The 22,048-nt window shown below is 34.4% G+C and overlaps 1 protein-coding gene across 4 annotated transcripts in view; it reads left to right on the top strand.

The window, feature by feature from the left end:
- LOC149540080 (uncharacterized) overlaps window positions 1-22,048 on the top strand; it is a 109,010-nt gene that overhangs the window by 55,376 nt on the left and 31,586 nt on the right. For 2 of the 4 annotated variants that reach the window (XM_089801275.1, XM_089801277.1), the window contains exons 9-11: window positions 2,299-2,446; window positions 2,779-2,955; window positions 3,116-3,199. In XM_089801275.1, coding sequence (XP_089657401.1) covers window positions 2,299-2,446; window positions 2,779-2,955; window positions 3,116-3,199 — 409 coding nt within the window. Of the gene's footprint in view, window positions 1-2,280; window positions 2,447-2,778; window positions 2,956-3,115; window positions 3,200-22,048 lie in introns of all 4 variants that reach the window. The other 2 variants (XM_089801276.1, XM_089801274.1) reach the window with 1 other exon arrangement.

Genomic DNA, 22,048 nt, shown 5'->3' with positions numbered 1-22,048 from the left:
ATAGGATTACCAATTCTTATGAGTCACAACTTGGATAAATGAAGAATTTGATCACTCTTCAGATTTTATCTTGTAGGTATTGCATTATATGCAATATTGACATCACTAGTATAAGTGATGAGTCATATGACAAGATGGTTATATGACTTAGTATCTTGTGATGCTATTTTCTCAGGATGATTCAGATAGATATAGAGTACGAATCTATGCTTATTCATCGTAATTGATGATGCTAGATATATTATCTCTCATTATGATTATCAAGTCAAGAGGGAGTGTCAAGTTTGTAACAGTGATAATCTACTGGTCTGAGAGTGCAGACCACACCTAATCTTCTTCTTCTTAAATATCATATAAAGGCATTAAATACATTCCAAAACACCTTTTGTGATAGGCGGTGACTTCTAAAGATTGTTTAATATTTAATGCTAACTTAACACATTGTGTTAGTTGCTGTTTAATTGTTAACCATTCTTGCAAATTGCCAATCTCTGGGAGAAGGGTTTGAGCCGACTTAGGAAGGGACCCCTTTAGTCATGATATTTAGGGAGGGTGTTATTGTAGTTTGAGAACACACAAAAATACAAGTAGTCTGCTCCCTCAAGCAATGATACCCAGTCAATTTATTGCAGAGATAAAACAGCTTTCAGTTCAAGATAAAAGCAAACAACTCCTTCATAATTCAGTTTATTAAGAAGTTTATTTTCAGCAATCAAGGATAGATTACAAGTCTGATCAAAAGGTACAGAATTTGCGGAAACTTTACAGGAGTTTCTTTGGTCAATTGTTGCTGTGCCCCTCTTTCTCACAGTTGGCTGGAGCAGACTGTTGAATTGATTTTCTTAGTACTAAAGGGCTTGTTATGTTGAACGTTGATTAGTGCATGATTGAAACTGATGACAGACCTGCAGTATTCTTGTTTTGAGCACTTGGTGATCGAGAGGATTTTCAGACCTGTAGCAGCAAGAAGACACATTATTTAAAAAGTGATCATGTGCAGTTTAAATGCCAAGATCGTATATCAGTTGTATTGTTCATGTTGAATGCCAAACTTTCTCGATTTGAGACCGGAGCTTGTATGGTTCTTGTATTTCAGTTTTAGTTAATGATTATTATGCTTTCCATTGACATGTAATTGCTATGAGTTGAATGAAACCAATTGGATCAGAATAATGCTTGTTTTATTGGTATTGGCAAAACATTGTATGTCCAAACTTCAATAGGAAAGACAAAAAATCAAGGGTATTTCTTGCAAAAATCGCAGCCAAATAACTAAACTTTTATTCACTGTGATAGGCTTAAGTATGATAATTTTCTTAATATGCCAATAACTTCTTATTTTATAAAGTTGCAATTTCCACTGAATAACTACTCCCTTACCTATGTCCTTTCTATTTTATTTAAAACATTTGTCTTCTATTGCCAGTGGGTCTATGGTATGTGGCAATTGATCTTAATTACTTTATTCTTTCGTGTTTTTTCTGAAGGATGGGAATCACATTTTGTTGCAGAATACCTCTATGCTGTGCTGGCATATATATCTTTAATTGATCACGCCACAGGTCATGAATGTCACTGTTATCAATTGCGCTCTGGAATCTTGTGTGCATATAGCTTATGTTTGAAGAATGGACATTACATATTATCATGAATAAGGCTAGCAAGACCAATCCCGATCAAACATTGCACGACTTTCTAAGTAGGATACTTTTTGAAGATCATCCTCTCTATTATCAAGGAACTCTGCCATTTTCTTTTGTTGCTTACAGAAATTTACCACCTTTATGAAATAAAATCTGAATCATCCAAATGGCATGTACCTTCCACTTGTGGCAATCTATTACTTTCAAAGCATTGACAACTATGAAGAGTTGCCCTCCATAGAAAACATGTCAGCTAGGAGTGCTTCCATTTAGCTTCATTATTTCCAACATCTCCTACATAATTTTTAAAGATAGGGATGCAGCTAAATGGAAGGCACGCCCTTACATAGAATTTACACCATCAAGGACTGCCTTCCATTTAGCTTCATTGTTGTTCAATTTAAAACTTTGGACTACCTTTCATGAATATCGGAAAGGATGGAAGTCTAAGACATGATTTCAAGATTCAGGACCTTTCATTTCCTGTGTGCTACTGATGTTCTATAGCTTTAGTTATGTTTTATATTTCAAGATGTGCTTGTGCCATTTCAAAGACTTAATGATACAATTAATTTGAATTATATTACAATGTTGCATTGGTTTGTATGATACACTTTTGACAGAGTAAATATGACAGGCGCCTGTTTATTTCCAGTGTGCAGGAGCCAGAAATTGTGACTTATGAGGATCTAGAATTTTTTTTCGGTCTGTTGGAAGATAAAACTGAAGGTCCAGAGTGGCAATTAATGATGGACAAATCTACACAAAACATCACCTATCAAGCTTGGCGTCGTGACCCAGAGGTAATGGTGAAGATTTTGGTATATGTCGACTCTTGTTAGTTTTTCTCCACCAAATCATAGAAGTACAAAAAGAATTGTGGCCATTTTCAATTTCACGAAAACCTGTCCTTGTAACATATTATTTGTAAATTGATCTACTTACAGAGGTGTTCTAGATGCCAAGCTGATCATAGAAATTTCAAATATTTATTACTGTTTACATAATAATTGTTCCATTGTGCAAAAGAATATTAGTATTTGTGTGCACTGATAGACTAACTGATGATCAGTTGGAACTTGGTGAGATCTACTCTATAATGTTTTTTTGTTTTATCTTGTCATGTTTTATCTAGATTGGTCCCACACAGTACCGCACAAGAACAATCTTTGAGGATGTGACACCAGAACTAGCGAGGGACTTTTTTTGGGATGATGAATTCCGCCCCCAGTGGGATGATATGCTTATTCGTTGTGAAACTCTGGAAGAATGCCCTCTCACAGGATGCATGATCAGTTGCTGGATTAGAAAGGTCAGATACACATCCGGCAGTCACAAATTTACTATGCTTCATTGTCTAGTGTATATGCCAATTTCTCATGGTCTAACACTTAATCGCATTAGAAGTTCTATTTTTTTCTCTTATTGAATAGTATTGAGTTTCTTTTTGATCAACTGCTTTTTTTCTGCAGCTTCCCCTTTTCTGTGGTGACCGAGAATACATTATTGGTCGTAGAATTTGGGAGTCTGGAAGAACATACTTCTGTGTGACAAAGGTATGCCTTATTACCACATAATGTTGTAAAGTTTATTTATTCTTGTTTTTTGTTTGACCTTGCTTGGTTCTAGCATGTCCTCTCTAATTTAAAAGGCATGTGATACTTCTGTTTAAAGTTGGAATATTGAAATCTACTGCTAAATGAACAGTAGAAAGGTCCAAACCATAGTAACACTGTCCTGGGGGACTGGGGGACGGTGGAACGAGGGGACAAGTTTCCAAGATGGGGGAACATTTATCTATTTTTGCTCATCCATAGAAAAAGTGATAACATTTACCCTATTCAAAGAAATTGATCGATTCAGTAACATACGATGGTATGCATAGTAACACAGGGATGCGCCTCCCCCCCCACTTTGCTCCCATTTCTCGGAGACGGGGACACACTGGGGACTTGGGGACTCCATTCCCTATCCCTAGTGGCGCCACTAGATTCTGCCACCTCTATTGACGATGGGAGGACGCCTAGGTGTTGACTATTTGCTGAATATATAAATGTTCAAAATATCTTTCAAAAACATACATATTGACATTTTCCATCATATAAATCAAAATTAGAATTTAGTACATACCATAGACAAAAAACAAGCTCAACCTAAATGAGTTATAATGTCACATCCACTAGCCATGTCATATGTGGCAGTTGCCTCATCTAAAGAGATCTAAGTTGGCACACTCGAGAGTTATATCCTGATTCCCCATCACCCCCTCATTATAATCAAGATTCCAATAATCATTGGGAATTCAGAAGTCGTATTCAATGAGTGTTGTCTTTGCAAGATGGGCTTAAAACCTCTTAACTTTAATCATCTAGCTCTTGTCTTAGATTGTGAGAGATATGCATGTGAAGATATCAAATATTACAGAAAACAAAACAAATTAAATATGATGATTTATGGATATCATCAACACGAGGAAAAGTAAATACTCCATAAAATCATTCATTTGATTATGAGGACAGAGGGTTTAATCAGACACACCCTTGAGATAACTGAATTAAATAACGGCTTCATAACTGGATAAATTTGACTACAAACAACTGTTGATAATGATAGCTTTGGTCAGATAAACATGAATGTTAAATATCAATAGAATGATCTATGATTCTATGCATGTATCTATATCAATATACAGTAAGTATATTGATGTACATATATGCATAACTCTATATTAAACCATAAATCATTATACTGATTATTTGAGGAGCAAATTATCATTCATTACTGTTATTTTCCAAGTACAATTCTGTAATTATTTATCTGCATTTAATCGATATTGAAGACAATTATTTTATTTAATGAATATCGATCTAATTGATATTAGACATTAATCACTTGCCAGTGATAATGAATATATTGCAGCGATTATAGATCAGATTCGTATCTGATTAAGGTTACTACATCACCTAAAACAATCGGTTATTACTATTAGTTTTGAATAAGAAATACCAATTGGGAAATGGTATATAGACACGATGATGGAGAGACATGTCTCCACATATGTGGAGACATGTCTATCCATCATCATGTCTCTCCAAATTAATACATATATTCAAACCTGATCGATGAAATGTGAAGTACCAAAATCATTAGTACAATGGATATGGAGATCGATCTCTCTTATGTATATTAAGAAATCTGTGATACAAAATCAGAAATAATTAAAGTGCTATCATTATCAGAATTATCCAAAATTCTTGTGAAATATCATTGCCTCGTTATTCTTGCAACAACCTGCAAAGAAATATCAGATTAGTAAGAGCAGTATTCTAGAGACAATAAAATTAAAATGTCTACATTCCTAATCTGCAATAAATCTATTCTACTTTAACATGGTATTAGAGTCACATTAAGGTTCCTATTATATTTGAGATAGCAGATTATTTAGAATATCAATTTTCTCTTAAAGGAGAAATCACATTCCATTCTTCATAATGACAAGCGGAATCAGATTCGAAGATCGTCTCGAAGGAGCATCAAACTTTATTTGTATCTTGGAAGTTCAGGGTTATGCTAATCTTGAAGGTAAATGAACTAGACTAATTTGTAAAAGCAAACATACTTGCACTAAAAAATGATCCCGAGAACACTCAATGGAACAAGAACAATGAAAAGGCTCTGAAAATGATTGTGGATGCAGTTGGGGAACATATAGTTCCAATTGTATCAAAATGTGATACTACATACCACATGTTCAAATCACTTGAAGATACATATGAAATAAACAATACCGACAGAGCTCTCACATCGAAAAGGCAACTCCATCATTTGAAGGTGAATAAGGGAGAAATTGTCACAACAAACTTTATGAGGATCACTGAATTGAAAGATCAACTTTCTACAATTGGTCTTTTGATTGACAGTAAGGAGTTAACATTGATAGCTATACACTCCCATTATCATGTGAGTCATTTATTCAAGGAATAAGTGCACATTGAAAACTCCCCAAGTTCGATTGGTTAAAAATGGATTGCATTCAAGAAGAATCCAAGTTGATCACTAGGGGATCAACAAAATACCATCAATGAAGACATTCATGTGTTGAACAGTAACTCTCATAAGAAAGGAAAGAAGGAGAATTTTAAAATTAAAAAACACCTATGGATAAGGATCTTCCAAGAAGAGGAAGGACATATCTCAAATACAATGTTTCAGATGTGATAAATGTGGACATTATGCCATAAAGTTTCCTGATAGGATAAAGCAACAAGCCTCCTTTGCTGAAATTGGAAAAGCTAGCATTGAAAATGATTCAAAGAAACTCGTCTTCTATTCAGCCTTATCAAGTCAAGTTTCAAACAAACTCAATACCTGGGAGATTGATAGTGGATCCTTACCCCATATTACTGGATTCAGAGAACACTTTGACACTGGTAGAAAATTTTGATGAGGAAGTAATTATTGGGGATGATTCTAAGTACTCAATCAAAGGGATTGGAAATTGTACCATAAATTTGAAATTAGGCATATCTCTTCAACTCACACAAGTATTGTTTTTGTCAAGAATAAAAAGAAATCTAGTCTCCATTTTTGCATTTGAAGACAAAGGGTATGGAATAACCTTTATGTAAGGCAAAGTTCTGGCATGGCCAAAGAACTCCACTATCAAGAAGGCTCATACTTAGGGAATAAGACATAGATGTCTTTACAAATTATGCAACAATCTAATCAAGCCCTAATTCATGAGACCCCAAACTCAAATTAGATTTGGCGGAGAAGATTAGGGCATCTTCATTTTTGAGCCCCATCTTCAATCGAAAAAATGTTGACCGGTTTGCTCAAACAAATTCAAACTCATGGAGGAGCATGCAAAGGTTGTGTATTAGGAAAGACCAAAATAGTGTTAGCAAATCTAAAAATGTACAAGAAATAATTCATTCTTATTTATGTGGACCCATGCCTATTAACCTTTATAGGAGGATTCTTGTACTATATAATTTTTGTAGATGATTTCTCTAGGAAATCCTAGATATACTTTCTTAAATGTAAAGAATCTAAAGAAATCCTTATGAGGTTCAAGGAATTCAAAACTCACATGTTTGGGAAGAAAATCAAAACATTGCGAACAGATAATGGGAGGGAATATACTTCAAACATCTTTAAAGAGTTTTGTGTGAATGTTGGGATTAAGAGGGAGTTTACTGTACCTTATAATCGCCAACAAAATGGGGCAGCTGAAAGAAAGAATAGGACCATTATAGAAGCTGCTAGAGCTATGTTGTATGATTAAAGCATAGAAACTTCATTTTGTGCTAAAGCCTCTAGGACAATTGTCTACATCCAAAATAGATATCCTCATTCACTCCTAGACAATTAAACCCTTGAAGAAGCTTTCATTGACATCAATCTCGATATAAATCATGTAAGAATTTTTGTTATAGTGAAACATCTAAAGCCTATAGGATATACATACCTAGACAAAAATTAATTGAATTCAATAGAGATGTCATTTTTGAGGAAGACATTGCTTTCAGGAGATCCAAGAGCACTCATGAGATAGAGGGTCACGATCGTCCTAAAGATATGAAAGAGGATCATGTTCCTGAGGCTCAAGAGAAGAGACTTCCGAAGAGATTGAAAACAAAAATGAAACTACTCCATTAGATGAACCTAGCAATAATAGAAAGAGACCACTTTGGGCTAGGAAAAGGGAACTTCAGGGAAAGCAAGAAACCTCACAGATTCTTTAGTTATGTTGCCTTGATGACTGAGATCATAAAATTAGAACCATCCTGTGTTGAAGGAGTTCTCAAACATCAAGTATGGAAAGATGCTATGTGAGAAATTGTAACATACAGATTTTCCTAAACAAGTTTTAATTCTTGAATCAACCGATTTCCTAATTCATATCAGATGACATTGATTTCCATCAACCATTTATAACTGAAATAAAACTCTATTCAATATACAATACATATTCTATCAAGTTTTCCGAAGATACAAAATGAGATATTAATGTATTTTAACTTCTTCTAAATATTCAGCTGAAAGTAAGTAACAGATATTCTTGAAATGAAATATCTAAAAATACAAAATGAGATATTTATGTACTGCGATCATTTAACTACTTCTAAATATCATAGCTGGAATTAAATAATAGATGTTCTTGAAATGAAATATCTATCTAATTACAAATTGAGATAATTGCGAACATTTAACTTCTTCTAATTAAGTAACAACTATTTGTAAAGTAAATGACTTTCATCTTGAAATAAAATAACTAAACATTCGGAGGTTTAAAGAACATCTAGTATAATTTGAGAAACTTCTTTAACTTGTTTCCCAAGCCCCGACATTGGTGAGAGGAGAAGCATTGACCAAGGCTTAACCTCCCAACCACAGACCATTACTTATCCCCACTTATTCTAATTTGATAGAACGACCCTCCCTACCTTGGGATCGGGCTTGAGATGTTCATAAGTCTAGCCATCAGAGTAATCGGATGGGTTGAAGTCCCAACAGTTATTCGCCAAAATAACTGAAGCGTCTGGACAATCAACAAAGATCACTTGTTCGACAAATCTGCCTAATTCCACCCTGGCCAAGGATTTGAAATTGGGTCTACAAACCCGATCTCCACCAACTTGGCTTGACAACATTCTTCATGAGTGGAACATGCATGAGCTAATGCATTATTATCATGTTATTTATTTATTCTGATGCCATTCTTGTTTTGCAGATTCTCTACACCTCCTCACCATTTTCAGGCCATCAAGCTGGTGATTCCTCGGTGCTTTCAAATTAAAATCACAATGATACCTTACACCTTCACCATATTCTGGCATCATCGCCTGGTGAATTCCTTGATGTTTTGATTTCAATATCACTCTTTTATATATATATATATATATACATATATATATATATATATATATATATATATATATATATATATATATATATATATATATATATCAGGATGCATTTGATTCCAACTGGGATGAAAACTTTCTTGCCATGGACCATAAATGATTTAGAGTAAATTTAACTATTATTTCACATATCCGAATTAAAAGATTAATAGACTTTATGTTGTAAAATCTGTGCCATATTATCACACGTTGAAATTATACTAAGAGAGATTGTGATCAGGATTGACGGCTTAAGAATTAAATACGGTATCCAACTTAACATGAAGGAAGTGTAAGAGGTACACGGTTTGCAGCAAAGACTTACGTGACTCTTCCACTATAATTTAAAAAGAACCTTGCACTTGAAATAATCCGTCAACCCTGCTCTGAGACCTGCCGTAAGGAGAGATTAAATTGATTTGGACAGAATATTATCGGGTTGGCTCTGTAATTACAAAGGTAACTAATAACATGGAGTTCAAATGCAAAGGGAGTAGGAATGCTGATAAACGATTAAGAGAATCTGTAATATAGAATGAGTCTGACTCTATGGCTTCCTTTAGTTACAAGACTCTATTCAAAAGCTATTCAAATGGACTTAAAGGATAAAAAGGAAGGAAAGAAAGAAAGAAAGAAAGAAGATGAAAAGTTTTAAAAGTTATTATTATTTTATTATTATTATATTTTCTCATCTACACTTATGTTTACGTAATGATAAGGTGGCATCATTGGATTATTATTTATAATGTATTGGTGTCATCTTATTATTTACATATGTTCGTATTTGAGAATGTAAAATAATAGTTAAGTAATAATATCTGATAAGTTTTTTAAAAGTAAGAATTTATGTTTATATTACTTTATTTATTAAAATGTTCTTTTTATAGCTCATGTGGTTCCACAATGAAATATGTTGCCAAGTCCTAGTAACCTTGCCAAGATAGTTTTAGGTCAAATTTGCCAATTTTGATGACTGAGCTATTTGACCATCCCCTTCCGATGACCTCGTTTAACAATGCTTCCCCTCTCTCTTTAGTCTTCTTTCTGTAATCATTCAAAACAACATTCTCGCCAAGACATCAATTCAAGATTTAAAAATTGCTAATTCAAAATCAAGTGACCGTTAGGAACGTTAGGGATTTCATCAATGTCAGAATAATTAACTCTTACTTTCACATGATCATGAATAAATTGATACAACGGCTCTAATTAACTAACTCACTTTCATATGATAAATAAATCGAGACAACGACTATAATTAACTAACTTCCATATTATAAATAAATCGATGCAATGGCTATAATTAACTAACTCAATTTCACACGATTATGAAGAAATAATCAACGGCTATAATTAACTAACTCATTTTCACACGATATGAAGAAACAAACGACTATAATTAACTAACTCAATTTCACATGATATTGTTTCATTAAAACGACTATGTTCAACTTAAAATTTAGGGCAAAATTTGGGATGTAACATACCCACCCCCTTAGATTTTTCATCATCCTCGATGAAAATAATAACAAATTGTACTTTATCAGTTAAAATAAAAGAAATAAAGTATTCAGTTTTCAACTTCAGAGAAAAGGTAGGGATATCTTTGAAAAATATCATGATAATCTTACCAGGTGGCATTATCTTCCGTATACTGGTCCACTGGACCTTGCACTATGATACTTCTCGATTTTGTAAGCGTAGCTTACGTACCTTGAGTATTCTGAGCGGTTTTACCTCTACCACTCTTGGCTCTTGCACCTGCAGTAATTTCCAATCAATCATATGCTCATGGTGGCTAATATACTTTTTAAGGTACGATACATGGAAGACGTCATGCATCCTGGCAAGGGCTGGTGGTAGAGCAATCCTGTAAGTCATTGGGTTGACAACCTCCAAAACCTCAAAAGGTTCCACATATTTGGGGGCTAATTTCACATTCTTGTCGAACTTGATAGTACTCTTTTGAGGTTTAACTCTTAGTAACACCTTGTCGCCTACTAAGAATTCTCTGGGTGTTCTTTTAGCATCAGGATAACTCTTCCATCTATCGTTTTCTTCCTTCAATCTCTAACGAATTTGAAGTACTTGTTCTTCCATTTCTTGAAGCATTTTAGGCTAGACAATTACCTTGTTTTCCAATTGATTCCAACTTACTGGAGTTCTGCACTTACGACCATACAAAGCCTCAAAAGGAGCCATTTTAATTGAAGGCTGGTAAGAGTTATTATATGCAAATTCTACCAAAGGTAAGTGGGTTTCCCATTGATACTGTCGATCCATACAATATACTCTTAGGAGATCCTCTAATACTTGATTTACTCGCTCGGTCTGACCATCTGTCTCAGGATGATAGGCTGAACTAATATTCAATTTGGTGCCCAAAGCTGAAAATAATGTTTGCCAGAATCTGGAAGTTATCCTAACATCCCTTTTTGAAATAATTTTCTCTAGAATCTCGTGTAATCTGAAAATTTCTTTTATGAACTTATGAGCAATTTCAGGTGCTCCATTAGATAAATTCCTTGGTATGAAATGAGCAACCTTAGTCAATCTGTCAACCACGACCAAGATGGTGTTGTGCCGATTTCGAGTCATAGGTAGCCCTTGTACAAAATCCATGGATATTATCTACCACTTCCACTCAGGTACCTTATTTGGATGCAACAAACCTGCTGGGTACCGATGTTCTGCCTTCACTCTGTGACATTCTAAACAACTTGCAACAAACTCGATTATTTCCCTTTTCATTCGCTTCCAGAAATATAAAGGTTTTATATCAGATAACATTTTCGTTACTCCTGGATGTCCTGAGTATGGAGCTGAGTGATATTCACCTAAAATCAATCTTTAGAGTTTAGGGTTATTTGGCACATAGATTTTGTGGCGATATCTTAACAATCCATCTTCTTCTAGGCTAAACTCTGAATACTTGGGATCCTATGGATCTCTAATAAGTGCCATGCTGATTTCTATATAAAACTCATCATGTTCCAAATGTTGTAAAATTTGGTCTCTCAACCTAAAATTTACCATAGTGATTGCCGAGATGTGTCTTCTCCGGCTTAGGGCATCAGCCACTTTTTTTACCTTTCCTTTAATGTAGCTTATGTCAAACTCATAATTTGCTAAAAATTCTAGCCATCTCCTTTGTTTAGCATTAAGATTCTGTTGGGTGAAAATATATTTTAAACATTGGTGATCAGATCTAAGCTCAAAAGGTTTTCCAATTAAATAATGTCTCCACATTTGCAAGGCATGCACTATTGCTGCTAGTTCTAGATCATGGGGTGCGTAATTTTGTTCATAATTTTTCAGTTTCCTACACTCATAAGCAATAACTTGTTCCTCCTGCATTAACACGCCCCCTACACCTTCACCTGATGCATCAGTGATAACTACAAACTATTTTCGTGGATCTGGTACCCTCAAAATAGGTGTAGTAGTCAATTTTTCTTTCAAAAACCCGAAAGTTGATTGACACTTTTCCGTCCAAACAAATTTCTTCCCCTTCCTTTGGAGTGAAGTGATTGGATAGGCTATTCTCGAGAAATTTCTAACAAATTTTTATTAGAATCTAGCTAATCCCATGAAGCTCTTGACTTCAGATACGTTTCTAGGTATGGGGCACTTTTTAATTGTTTTTATCTTAGATGGGTCTATTGCTATACCCTGTGCTGAGATAATATGCCCTAGGTACTGAATTTCCTTTTGGTAAAAAGCACACGTAGATAATTTCCCATATAACTTGTGTTCTCTAAGTCTTTGCAGAACTATCTCTAAGTGCCTTTGATGTTCTTCTTCATTTTTGGAGTATATTAAGATGTCATCTATAAGACCAATACAAACTTGTCTAGACAATCCTGAAATATACTGTTCATAAAATTCATGAAAGTTGTTGGGGCATTAGTTAATTGGAATGGCAACACTGTAAACTCATAATGCCCATATCTAGTTCTGAAGGCAGTTTTATGAATATCTTCATCTTTAATTCGTAGTTGATGGTATCCTAACCTTAAATCAATTTTTGAAAATATGGTCGCCCCCTTCATTTGATCAAAAAGATCGTCTATCCTTAGCAATGGGTACCGATTTTTTATGGTGACTTTATTAAGCATCCTATAATCTATACATAGTCTCATGGTTCCAGCCTTTTTTCTTACAAATAACACTGGAGCTCCCCATGGTGAGACACTTGGTCGGATCATCTTCTTATCCAACATATCCTGCAGTTGAATTTGTAACTCCATTAACTTTGTGGTGGTCATTCTATATGGGGCCGTGGATATGGGTTCCACTCCCGGTATCAAGTCTATGGTAAAATCAAATGCCCGGGAAGGGGGTAATCCAAGAAGTTCTTCAGGAAACACATCTTGATAATTCTTCAAATAGGGATTTTTTCTTCGAAGGATTCTTTTAATTTTTGCCTAATTTCTCCATCTTCATAAATGTAGTCATCCCCCCATATGTGGTTATTTTAGGCTCTCTTGTATCTTCAATCTTAACTGTGAAAATTTCACAGCCTTTTCTCCCATATCTCTTAAGTTGCATTGCAGAAATCTGTTTTGATTTGATTTCATGTTTAATCCCTGAAATGCTTGTGGGTCTACCTTGATCATCCACACAGTTTACAGTTTTGGCAAGACAATCTACCTTAGCGTTATGTTCATTGAGCCAAGTAATTCCAATGATAATGTCACATGACCCTAACGAAGCTACATATAAGTTCAATTCTGTAGAGAAATTCAGAAAATCAACCTGAGCTTCAAACATGCATTGCTCTACCTTGGCCCTTGACTGGTTTGCATACTCGACTGTCCATGGTTTTGCCATAAAACTAGATTTTTTTAAAAATCTACTTAACAACCTAGGTGATATAAAACATTTAGTTGCTCCAGCATCAATTAATATGGATACAAGGTTTCCGTAAATCTTACCCGGGGTTTCAATGGGGCCTGTCTGCTGCTCTGCTTGCCTATTATCCAAGGCTGGATGAATCCTCTACTGAAAGACTTGCTACAGTTGCAGCAAAGGTGGATGCTGTGATTGGCTAAGGTTAGGGCACTGCTTCTTATAATGATTTCCTCCACAAATAAAACATCCTCTCGGTGGTCCTTTCTTCTCATCATTTCTGTCATTTTTGTTCACATAATAACTACCTTTGATATCTCTTGTTCCATCGCTTTTAATTTCAGGTTTGGTATTCTTATAATCCTTAAATTGTTTTTTTCGGCGGTCCAAAATCAGCGCCTTCTGAATTCTAAGTAGTCTTTCTTTTGTTGTCCCAGATGGAGTCATCCTTTCTAATCTTATGCTCTTGTCGGACAACCTTTTCTAAAGCCTCTTCCATGGTCCAAGGTGCAAGAACATCAACAGCTCCTCCTATCCTGTTAGTTAGTCCCATGATAAACTTTCTCACCTTTAGATTGATGTCTTGCTGATAAGGTGGTACGTATTTAAGAAATCGAGTAAACTTCCCCCAATACTTATGCACTGACAAATCTCCTTGTTTTAAGTTCTGGAAATCCAAGAGTTTCCGATCATAAAAGGTCTAAGGCAGCCATCGTTTCCAAAATATACCCACGAATTTCTCCCAGATGATATCAATAGTTCTAATGTTTTGCTCGACCTTAGTGTTTCCCTACCAAGTTGCAACTTCCCAGGTGAAATGATATATACCCCATACTGCCTTTGAGGTCTCAGAGAAGTTTCTAATCTTGAAGTATTGCTCCATTTCTGTCAACCATGCTTCTGCTTCTTCTCTGGACTCAGAACCAGAAAACTTAGGTGGTTTAATTTTCTTTTTGTCTGCTGATAAATCAGCCACTATTTCTTTCTTTTTTTGCTTTTTTGATCGTTTGGGAGAGGGGGTTTCATTACGTTTAGAGACTTTTGTCTCTGCTCTAAAAGTGGGTGTGGTTTGCACTTCTTCACGGTTTTGCCCCATCTGGGCTGCCATTTCACTCATCCTCCTTTCCATGGTTTCTAACTTTAATTGCATTTCTTGCAAGATTTGGAGTAGTAGTTCATTGGAAGATTGAGGGTTTTCGCGTATTATATCTTGATTTTCTTTCTGCATTCCTGTTGTTATTCATTTTTAGATTTTAGGTTTCCCACCTGTTAATTTACAATTGTGTTATTATGTGGAAGAAGAAATTAAAAAAAAAAGTAGAGATAGAGTCTCTCAACACATATTTCCAATAACTTAATTTTATTTCCATTGCTCAACTAAGCAATTTTATTTACAAAATTTTCCTCTATTGAGGAAGTCTACATAGCATTTTAATCTTGCTTTACAACATGACATTTTGGTTCAAATTGGTACATATCTCGTACCATCCAGGATCTATGAAACTATAATAGGGGGTTGCTCTATTGAGCATTCTAGCTTTGTATCAGCTTGTCTCTATAAGCCGCCTTTTTGGCAAGAGCCCACTTGACTCTTTCCTTTTTCATTTGCAGAATTGCCTGATTCGGGGTTTCATTATCTTGAGGTTCAGAACAACAGGAGTAGCCATACTTAGTCATGTTTCTAATAAGATAGGGGAAGATAGGATGCCGAGTTTTCTTGCGAGGAGTTTTATGTACTAACATCCTGTAGTCATTTTAGATTTTCATTAGGTTCTAAGAAGGTAGAGTGCCCTAGGTTCAGTGTCGAACCCAACGCTCTGATACCATATATAACATACAAGTTGTCCTAAACAAATTTTAATTCTTGAATCAATTGATTTCCTAATTCATATCACATGACATTGATTTCCATCAACCGTTTATAACTGAAATAAAACTCTATTCAATATACAATAAATATTCTACCGAGTTTTCCGAAAATACAAAATGAGATATTAATGTATTTAACTTCTTCTAAATATTCAGCTGAAAGTAAGTAACAGATATTCTTGAAATGAAATATCTAAAAATACAAAATGAGATATTTATGTATTGCGATCATTTAACTACTTCTAAATATCTAGCTGGTATTAAATAACAGATGTTCTTGAAATGAAATATCTATCTAATTACAAATTGAGATAATTGCAAACATTTAACTTCTTCTAATTAATTAACAGCTATTTGTAAAGTGAATGACTTATATCTTGAAATGAAATAACTAAACATTCAGAGGTTTAAAGAACATATAGTATAATTTGAGAAACTTCTTTAACTCGTTGCCCAAGCCCTGACATTGGTGAGAGGAGAAGTATTGACATAGGTTAGCCTTCCAACTGCGGACCATTACTTATCCCCACTTATTCTAATTTAATAGAACGACCCTCCCTACCTTGGAATCAAGCTTGGGATGTTCATAAGTCTAGCCATCAGAGTAATCGGGTGGGTTGAAGTCCCAACAATTATTCGGCAAAATAACTGAAGCGTCTGGACAATCAACAAAGATCACTTGTTCGGCAAATCTGCCTAATTCCACTCTGGCCAAGGATTTGAAAATTGGGTCTACAAACCCGATCTCCACCAACTCGGCTTGACAACATTCTTCATGAGTGGAACATGCATGAGCTAATGCATTATTGATCATGTAATTTATTTATTCTGATGTCATTCTTGATTTGCAGATTCTCTACACCTTTTCACCATTTTCAGGCCATCAAGCCGGTGATTCCTTGGTGCTTTCAAATTAAAATCACAATGCTACTTTACACTTTCACCATATTCTGGTATCATTGCCTGGTGAATTCCTTGGTATATATATATATATATATATCAGGATGCATTTGATTCCAACTGGGATGATAACTTTCTTGCCATGGACCATAAATGATTCAGAGTAAATCTAACTATTATTTCACATATTTGTATTAAAAGATTAACAAACTTTATGTTGTAAAATTGGTGCCATATTATCACACGCTGAAATTATACTGAGAGAGATTATGATCAGGGCTGACAGCATAAGAATTAAATATGGTATCCAACTTAACATGAAGGAAGTGTAAGAGGTACACGGTTTGCAGCAAAAGACTTACGTGACTCTTCCACTATAATTTGGAAAGAACCTTGCGCTTGAAATAATCCATCAACCCTACTCTGAGACCCGCGGTAAGGAGAGATTAAATTGATTTGGACAGAGTGTTATCGGGTTGGCTCTGTAATTACAAAGGTAACTAACAGCATGGAGTTCGAATGCAAAGGGAGTAGGAATGCCAATAAACGATTAAGAGAATCTATATATAGAATGAGTTTGACTCTATGGCTTCCTTCAGTTACAAGACTCTATTTGAAAGCCATTCAAATCGACTTAAAGGATAAAAAGAAAGGAGGGAAAGAAAGAAAGAAAGACGATGAAAAGTTTTAAAAGTTATTATTTTATTATTATTATATTTTCTCATCTATGCTTATGTGTACGTAATGATAAGGTGGCATCAGTGGATTATTATTTATAATGTATTGGTGTCATCTTATTATTATTTACATATGTTCATATTTGAGAATATAAAATACTAGTTAAATAATAATATTTGATAAGTCTTTTAAAGGTAAGAATTTATGTTTATTTTACTTTATTTATTTAAATGTTCTTATAGCTCATGTGGTTCCACCATGAAATATGTTGCCAAGTTCTAGTAACCTTGCCAAGATAGTTTTAGGTCAAACCTGTTGATTTTGATGACTAAGCTATTCGACCATCCCCTTCCAATGACCCCGTTTAGCAATGCTTCCCCTCTCTCTTTCATCTTCTTCCTGTAATCATTCAAAACAACATTCTCACCAAGACATCAATTCAAGATTTAAAAATTGCTAATTCAAAATCATCAAGTGCCTATTAGGGATTTCATCAATGTTAGAATAAATAACTCTTACTTTCACATGATCATGAATAAATTGATACAACGGCTATAATTAACTAACTCACTTTCATGTGATAAATAGATTGATACAATGGCTATAATTAACTAACTCACTTTCATATGATAAATAAATCAATGCAATGGCTATAATTAACTAACTCAATTTCACATGATCATGAAGAAATAATCAATGGCTATAATTAACTAACTCATTTTCACATGATATGAAGAAATAAACAATGGCTATAATTAACTAACTCAATTTCACATGATATTGTTTCGTTAAAACAATGGCTATGTTCAACTTAAAATTTAGGGCAAAATTTGGGGTGTAACAGAAATGTATCAATCCATTATAAAAGATGATGTATGGGACAGTACCAAGACCTAAAGGAAAATTTGGTGTATCATCAAAATGGCTCTTCAAGATAAACATGCTACAGATGGTAGCATGAGAAACACAAAGCCTGGTTTGTTGAAAGAGGTTTCTTTTAGAAAGAGGGAATTGGTTATGAAGAGACTTTTGTCCTTGTTGCCATATGTACTTTAGTTAAAGTCGTAATTGTTATTGCAGCACCAAAGGCATGGAAGATCCATCAAATGGATGTTAAGACCACATTCCTAAATGGCACGATTGAAGAGGAAGTCTATTTAGAGCAACCTGAAGGTTTTGTCATACATAATGTTGAATCATATGTTTGCAGATTGAAGAAGGCTTTGTATGGGCTTAAACATACCCCTAGAGCTTGGTATGAAAGGATTGATCACTATCTCATGGGATTAGGGGTTTTCAAGAATGATATAGATCCAAACCTCTATTTTAAGGTAATTGATGGTAAATTTTAATTCTTATTTTATATGTTGATGACCTATTAATCATAGGAGAGGATCACCTAATCTCCCTATGCAAAAAGGATTTAGCTTAAGAATTTGATATTTAGGATTTGGATATCCTACATTACTTCCTCGGGTTAGAAGTTTGGTAGCAGTTAGATGTCACACTCTTACTCTAGAGAAGTATATACTATTGACATTATGAAGAGGTTTGTAATGTTGGAGTGCAAACCCATGTCCACACCCATGGAAACAAACTTGCACAAATTAAAGGAAGCAATAGTAAACTCATCATTTGCAGATCCCACTTTCTATAGATAGATAATTGGATCTGTGGTGTATTTGGTCAACACAAGACCTAATATCTATTATGCAGTGAATGCACTTAGTTTATGTGTGAACCAAAGGAGATACATCTTGTTGCTGCAAAACATATCCTGAATATCTTCAAGGCATAGTTGGATATGGTCTTAGATACAAACGTGTAGACCTAGATCTACATGGATACATTGACTCAACTTGTGTTGGAAGTGTGGTTGCTTGAAAGAGCACATCCAGAGCACATCAAGATTTGTTTTTGTTTAGGATCAAGAATGATCTCATGGATTAGTAGGGAACAATCTTCAGTTGCAAGCTCTATAGAAGTTGAGTACATTGCAACCTCTATGAGAGCCAGACAAGCAGTGGGGCTTAAGAAATTGCTTGTAGGACTATTTGGTGAGCCCTTGAATCCTATGATTATCCATTGTGACAATCAAAGTTGCATCAAGCTTTCAATGAATCCAATGTTCAATGATAGATCAAAACAGATCGAGATTCCTTATCACTATGTTAAAGACATGGTAGAAAGGAATAGGATTCAGTTGGAGTATATTAGTACAAGTGATCAGACAATAGATATTCCAACCAAATCTCTCTCCAGGGTAAAAGTTGAACACTTTCGAGATAAACTTGGTATGGTTGAAAATGTAAATCATACTAATACCTAAAGATTTTTATGTGTAAACTCATTTATTGTTGTGTTCGACTCCATTAATTATGAATCTCTGTGGACATTATTGAAAGGTGATGACTTTTTAATATTCAACAATTGTATTTGATTGACATTGTAAGGTGACAACTTTACAGTGATCTGTTTCACTATCATGATGGATATCACGAGACTTGATATCCGTGCACATATCATGATAATAAATATTTCTTAGACATTATGATAGATATCATGAGACTTGATGTCATTTGGTAGATTGTAATGATCTGTAAGAGATAATCATAGTGGATAATATATCCATAGACATGCCATAATCAAATATTCATATGGTAGGTATCACGAGACTTGATGCCAATGCACATACCATAATATGGATATTTTGAGTTATGGAGAATATCATGTGACTTGATATTCTTGTGAATACATATCTCCTAATATCACAGTAAGGGGATAATCTTTCTCACAATAAGTGGATCTATTGTGTTAGATACTTGGATAACTTTTATCTTCCCTAGCTAAGAGGGAGTGTTGATAATGATAGGTTCGGTTGATAAAAATGAATCTAAAATATCAATAGAATGATCTATGATTCTATGCATGTATCTATATCCATATACAATAAGCATATTGATATACATATATGCATAATTACATATTAAGCCATATATCATTATACTGATTATTTGAGGAGAAAATTATCATTCACGATAATTGATTATCATTACTGTTATTTTTCAAGAACAAATCTGTAATTATTGATCTGCATTTAATCGATATTGAAGACAATTATCTTTTCTATTTAATGAATACCAATCTAATCAATATTAGACATTAATCACTTGCCATCGATAATGAATAGTTTTCAGTGATTACAGATCAGATTCGTATCTGATTTAGGTTTACTGCTTCACTGATAACAATCAGTTATTACTATCAGTTTTGAATGATAGAGATCGATTGGGAAATGGTATATAGACATGATGATGGAGAGACATGTCTCCACACTACATCACTGATAACATGTGGAGACATGTCTCTCCATCATCATGTCTATATACGGTTTCCCAATCAATTTTCTTATTCGAAACTAATAGTAATAACTGATTGTTATTAGTGATGTAGTAACCTAAATCAGATACAAATCTGATCTGTAAGCATGTCTATCCATCATCATGTATCTCCAAATTAATATATATTCAAACCTGATCGATGAAATGTGAAGTACCGAAATCATTGGTGCAATGCATTTGGAGATCCATCTCTCTTATCTACATTCAGAAATCTGTGGTACAAAATCAGAAATAATTTAAGTGTTATTATTATCAGAATTATCTAAAAATTTTGTGAACATTGCCTCATTATTCTAGCAACAACCTGCAAAGAAATATCAGATTAGTAAGAGCAGTATTCTAGAGACAATAAAATTAAAATATCTACATTCCTAATCTGCAATAAATCTATTCTACTTTAACAAATACTAATTAAGACAATGTTTATTATATTTCAATGTGTGCTCATCAATCAATGCTTCATTTGCTTTGTGGGTAGCTATTTCAATTTGTAACAAGAGATATAAAAGGCAGAAATTAGACTTAATGGAGTATAGAGTTTCTTATAGTTTTACCATCCAAGCCTACATCGAAGGGACTATCCATGTGAGATGCAAGGTTTGTTTCATCTCAAGTGTTTCAATGGTCTGCTGCCCAGGAGAGAAATGTTTTTGGTGAACTCTTCATTACACCCACCTTTAAAAAACCTCTAAATTTGATTAGCTTTTTGTAAGACCAATCTACCATATCTACCATAGTCTTCAAATTCTATATATATCATTGAATAGTTCCCAATTGATCACTTGGATCAGGTTTAGATAGCTATGTAGGAATTTACTCATCATTTTGATGAGTCTAGTAGGTGACTCCTCATGCATCTATGGCTTTGCTGATGTGAGTTTTATTCCACTATAACATGTAGAATCAAATGCTCAATGTTTTGAGATGAAACATTCGATATTCAATTCTCTCTTGAGATATGGTCATCTCTCATTCTAAACTTGCAAAGTAAGATCATGAAATGACTTCAAGGTTCCATTAACTATGGATACTCGCGCAATGAAATGATGTGATTTGATGGAAATCACTTAGCGGACTTCCGCTATTCATTTAATGATATCAACTCTTGCACTTCTTAAGATTTTTCTTCACATTGTGCAATGACAATATCACCGGTTTTCCAATTTCCACTTCAACTCAAACTTGCTATCTTCAATTTCTACTACTCGTAACTATGAAAGAAAGGAATGGATAAACCTGGACTCTACTAGATGTAGCTTAATCAGAAACTCCACCCACCTAGTGTAAGCTTCTAAGGAGCACTTAGATGGTTTTCAAATCAATATTTCATCTTCAATCCCATTAAATGGATGCAAACTAAAGATGAATATGAATTGAAGTTTAAGTGATTTCAATCATCGGCTTACCACACAAGACACACTTACAATCAACAAGAGGCTAGTGGTCTGGATTTGTCAAGTCAAGTAAACATCCACAATTACTTCCATTTAACTAAACTCTTTCAACATGAGAAGAAACCTGCTCAAAGTGAAAGATTGAGGAAACTATGCAACACTTCAAAGCAATATTAAGTAGTTAGCCATGAAGACCGATAATGAAATGTCAATTACTTTGACAACATCATAGCAACAATTTGATCAAGTCTCTCCCTTAGCTGGCCTACTCTATTCTCCTAAACTAATCTGATTCTAATGGATTTACAAATGAGAAGGCCTTGGCCTTTGTGATGTTCAATTACGATGAAGGGCCAAGTTCGATTGAAGATCAAGGGCCAAGATTTCTCTCCACAAACCTAATT

Source organism: Cupressus sempervirens, chromosome 9, assembly GCF_028749045.1.
Source record: "Cupressus sempervirens isolate cs-2001-9-10 chromosome 9, ASM2874904v1, whole genome shotgun sequence".
In the NCBI taxonomy this organism is placed as follows: Eukaryota; Viridiplantae; Streptophyta; class Pinopsida; order Cupressales; family Cupressaceae; genus Cupressus; species Cupressus sempervirens.
This window is presented reverse-complemented; position numbering and strand designations above follow the sequence as displayed.